General features: G+C 50.2%; 1 protein-coding gene across 1 annotated transcript in view; it reads left to right on the plus strand.

Annotated features, from left to right (window-relative positions):
- Window positions 1-4,750, plus strand: part of DNAJB13 (DnaJ heat shock protein family (Hsp40) member B13) — a 14,438-nt gene that overhangs the window by 3,184 nt on the left and 6,504 nt on the right. Inside the window, exons 5-6 of the mRNA XM_018568777.1 lie at window positions 577-690; window positions 2,100-2,213. Coding sequence (XP_018424279.1) covers window positions 577-690; window positions 2,100-2,213 — 228 coding nt within the window. The remainder of the gene's footprint in view (window positions 1-576; window positions 691-2,099; window positions 2,214-4,750) is intronic.

A 4,750-nucleotide genomic window follows, 5' to 3' on the forward strand; every position in this document is an offset into this window, starting at 1 on the left:
TGGGTGTTGGGTTCCAGAGACCTGTTTGGTATTTGGGTTGACAAAGGGTTAATTTTGGCCCCATGACTAGGGAGATCTCCCCTCACTTCCTGTTTCATTGAGCACACAGGAAACCTTCCCATCAGACAGCAATAACAGCCCAACAGATGTTCTTCCTCTTTTCTTATCCAATAATATTGGATCCCTGGCATTGGTTAATAATATAAAAGCAGCTCTGGTTGAAGCTGTCCTTTATAAAAGATGACTGAACGTCCAGGTAGAACCACCCGCTAGGCTTTATGTCTCCTCAAACCTGCTCTGCTAAAATCCCTTCACTGAGTTCCCAGCTCCGCCCACCCGAAGTGACCATTGTGTGGCGCTTACATTTTATCCACTGGAGTCCACGTTCATTTTACATTATGGAGAAGATATTATATATTATAGAGCCGGAAACTCTGACCTATTACTTCCCTACACAAGGAAAAGTGATAGAAGAAATTACATAAGGGTGGACTGGTCCTTGAAGACAGGTCTTGCTGGGTACAGGTGGCTCACTATGTGTCTAGGTTTACATGACCCCCTTCCTGTCCTCGGCAGGTAATGAACGAAGACGGTCACACATCCAGCATACGGGATAAAATTCTCTCCATCGACGTCCAGTGTGGTTGGAAGCCGGGAACCAGGATCACCTTCCCCAAGGAGGGGGACCAGGTAAGGGCAGCTTATTGCACCCATCATAATAGGAACAGCCACATAACAAAATACCACCACAGGTCACATAGAATAAAAACCTGTTTATGGACCCCAAATCTTCAAAGGTCATACACGTGGGGAGCATAGAAAAATAATTTTGCTCACACCACTAAAGCTGAAAATTTACATTTAAAAGAGAACTATGGGGTAAGTGTTTTTCCCCATAGTTCTCCTTAGGGTCACGAGAGGACATATATTTACCTCCTCCCGTGACCCAAAGCTCAGTATATATTGGGCTATAGCCTGCAATATACTGAGACGCCACAGCCGGGACGGATCCTGACAATACTGTCTGGCTCCACACAGCTGCGTGAGTGACAGCTGGCTCTGCCTATCTAGAGGCAGAGCCAGCTGTGCCCGCCCCCTCCCCCGTCCGTTCCGCCAGTCAGCGCTGGAGGATCAGAGAGGGGGGAATCCCTGCGGGGAGTGGTGACTGACAGTCACTGCTCGCTGCAGGGAGACGATCGGGAAGTGAGTGGATCAGCGGCATGTTTCTGCTCACTTCCCGATCAATAGAGCCGACCTGTGACAGCTTCTCTGTCACAGGTCGGCTCTAACTATGAGGATGAGTGGAAAATATATTTCTCATTAGCCAGAAAGGATGCAAATCCACTTTGCGTGCACAGAATGCCTTTTGGAAGCCTATGTATTGCCTTGCAAAAGTCATCATCACTGTACTGTACATAGCAGAGCTGTGGGAGGGACCCCACTGGCTCTACCCACTACAGAAAACTACAGGAGGGGGCGGAGACAAGACCGGTCACACTGCACAAGTAGAGAGAGCAGCAGTGACCCGTCTTTATTACAGGAGGGGGCGGAGATAAGACCAGTCACCTTGCACAAGGAGAGAGAGCAGCAGTGAGCGGTCTTTATACAGGAGGGTGCGGAGACCAGACCAGTCACCCTGCACAAGGAGAGAGAGCAGCAGTGACCGGTCTTTATTACAGGAGGGGGCGGAGACAAGACCAGTCACCCTGCACAAGGAGAGAGCAGCAGTGAGCGGTCTTTACACAGGAGAGGGTGGAGACAAGACCAGTCACCCTGCACATGGAGAGAGAGCAGCAGTGAGCGGTCTTTATTACAGGAGGGGGCGGAGACAAGACCAATCACCCTGCACAAGGAGAGAGTGCAGCAGTGAGCGGTCTTTATTACAGGAGGGGGCGGAGACAAGACCAATCACCCTGCACAAGGAGAGAGTGCAGCAGTGAGCGGTCTTTATTACAGGAGGGGGCGGAGACAAGACCAGTCACCCTGCACAAGGAGAGAGCGCAGCAGTCAACTCCAGGGGGATCATTCAACTCCATTGTGTAGACTCAGCTTAGGTTTAGGTCTGGCATTGATTTTTTGATGTCCGTTTGCTGTTTTAGGGTCCGAACATTATCCCGGCGGACATCATCTTCATAGTGAAGGAGAAGCCTCACCCGCGGTTTGTCAGACAAGGTGACGACTTGATCCACACAGCAAGCATTGAACTTGTGAAGGTAAAGAGTGCGCCACTTACTGACAGGCCAGAGAGTCATTTGTAGAAGAGAGCCCCAAGATATTGATGGCAGTGCAGATAACCTTGAATTATCACGGTGAACACATCCAACATGTTTCACGGGCTCCAAAACCTTCGTCAGATGAGGCTGGACTGGGAAAGAAGGTCTGTTCCTGTCACTGGTGAAAAGAGCGACTCAAGGATTCTTTCAAATGAACCCTTTCAGTGGGGCTGCCCCTGCACTGCGAGGGTTAACTGCTTGTTATGTCCAGGGGGTGACAATAAAGATGGAATACTCTCTCAGTCCTGTCTTGCTGCTAGACCGGTCCCTGCAACTTCTTCTCCTCCGGGCTCCAGTGGCCTAAGGAGCCATGATGTCATCTCTTTTAGACGCGAGAACGCCAAGGGACATACTACAGTTGGAGCGCAGACGATTGGGCGAATATTTCCTTCTTGTTCCCTCTCCTAGAGAAAAATAAGCATTTAACCCTTGCAGTGGGGTGCTCGCAATGCTTGCACCCGCCCCACTGCAAGGATTGATTCTTTTAAATCATGGAGGCCTTCTTTAAGGGCCGGTTCACACCACAAAGAGCGAGTTCCAGAGCGTTCATCCTCTGGAACGCAACTCGGCTGGCTTCAGGAGGGGGGGAGGGGGGGGGGCGCGTGGCGGTGCATTTAAGTCAATTTCACCGCACCCACCCCCCCCGCCGCAGCCACGCCCCACGCCCGTAGTGCGATCGCCTGCACCAGAACGTGTGGCACATTAGTGCCTGCGTTCCGGTCCAGTGCAATCTGCAAAAATTGCGCATGCACTATTTCTGCAGATCGCACTGGACCGGAACGCAGGCACCACATGTGCTTACAGGGAACATGCTGAGAGGAGGAGAGAGTGGGGTGAGCAGAGGGATGACTCATCGCTTTGTTGCTGCTCCTTCATTGTCTATTCCGGAGACTGCGGGGTAACGGCACTGGTGGCGTGCCGTCATGGCTCAGCAATGGTTGAATCTTTGAATGCTGCAGAGAGTGACGCCATGCCTATGCCGAGAGCCCAAGTTGGAATGATGACCCCTCCCCCAGGGCACTGGTCTATGAAGGCCTGGGATCAAGCATAGGTTAAATGATGCCAGAGGTCATCCAACCCACACGACAAGCGGCACTTTAAAAAAGAGAGCAGATTTAGAGTTTTTGATATAACATTCATCTGATTTTTTTTAAATCATTTTTCAAAGTTGACATTCTTGTCATATTAAGTTTTTTTTTTCCCTACAGAATTGTAGATTCTCCCCCCTCTCTGTCTGGGTGTCTGTGTGTCTGTCTGTGTGTCTGTCAGTGTGTCTGTCAGTGTGTCTGTCAGTGTGTCTGTCAGTGTGTCTGTCAGTGTGTCTGTCAGTGTGTCTGTCAGTGTGTCTGTCTGTCTGTGTGTCTGTCTGTCTGTCAGTGTGTCTGTCTGTCTGTCAGTGTGTCTGTCTGTCTGTCTGTCTGTCTGTCTGTCTGTCAGTGTGTCTGTCTGTCTGTCTGTCTGTCTGTCTGTCTGTGTGTCTGTCTGTCTGTCTGTGTGTCTGTCTGGGTGTCTGGAAGTGCAGTTGACAATCTGCCTATACACACTCTGCGATAGGTTTAATTAGCCACATAGGCGGTGCCTTGTTTTCAGTCACATGATCTGACTGATAGACCCGGGAGAGAGAAATAGTAAAGAAGAGTCACTATTTAGTACCAGAGATGCACCGATACATCGGCCACCGAAAAATATCGTCCGAAAATGGAACTTTTGGCTAAATGCCGAAAGTGCCATTTTCCTGCCAATACATCGGCGCACCCTTTCTTTCTCCCCTCCCCGCTGGGCGCTGCTCTGTGTCCCAGCGGGGAGGAGAGAAACTGTATGGTTACTATATCCTCAATTATGAATGAATGGGAAGTGATCTACATCACCTCTACATCACTTCCTGTTCATTCATAATTGTGGTTATAGTAAACATACTCTGTCCTCATGTTATGAATGATCAGGAACACTCAGTATAGAGGATACCTGTTCATTGATAACACGGGCTGCAGAAAAAGAGATTGGGGACTCTGTCTCTGGGCAGAGGCGTAACTAGAACCTTCAGGGTCCCGGTGCAAGAAACCATGAAGCCCTCTTCCTCGTCTTGGCGGCCAGGGGGCGGAGCTAACTGAAGAGGGTCCTCACACATCAGAATGTGCTGCCCGGCGGTGCCTGCAGCACATTCTATGGGACCAGTCCTCCCGCACAGCCGCCCGTACATGCTGCGGGCAGAGTGGCAGGGAAGGAGTGGCACGATCTCGGGGGGGGCTCTTCTTCCTCGCTGGGCCCCCCCCCCCAGCAGGCGGAACGCCAGGGCCCGGTCACAATTGCGACCCTGGTAGTTCCGCCAGTGTCTCTGAGGACTCTGTATTCTCAATCTCTTTTTCTATTTTAAAAGGGAGATATCATGGTGTCTGTTAATACCCCCAATATTATCACCAAGCCCATAAAAGTCAAAAATAAAAATATTTAATAAAAATATTTCAAAAGTTTATAAT

Source organism: Nanorana parkeri, unplaced genomic scaffold (genome assembly GCF_000935625.1).
Source record: "Nanorana parkeri isolate BGI_ZX_2015 unplaced genomic scaffold, ASM93562v1 scaffold1242, whole genome shotgun sequence".
In the NCBI taxonomy this organism is placed as follows: domain Eukaryota; kingdom Metazoa; phylum Chordata; class Amphibia; order Anura; family Dicroglossidae; genus Nanorana; species Nanorana parkeri.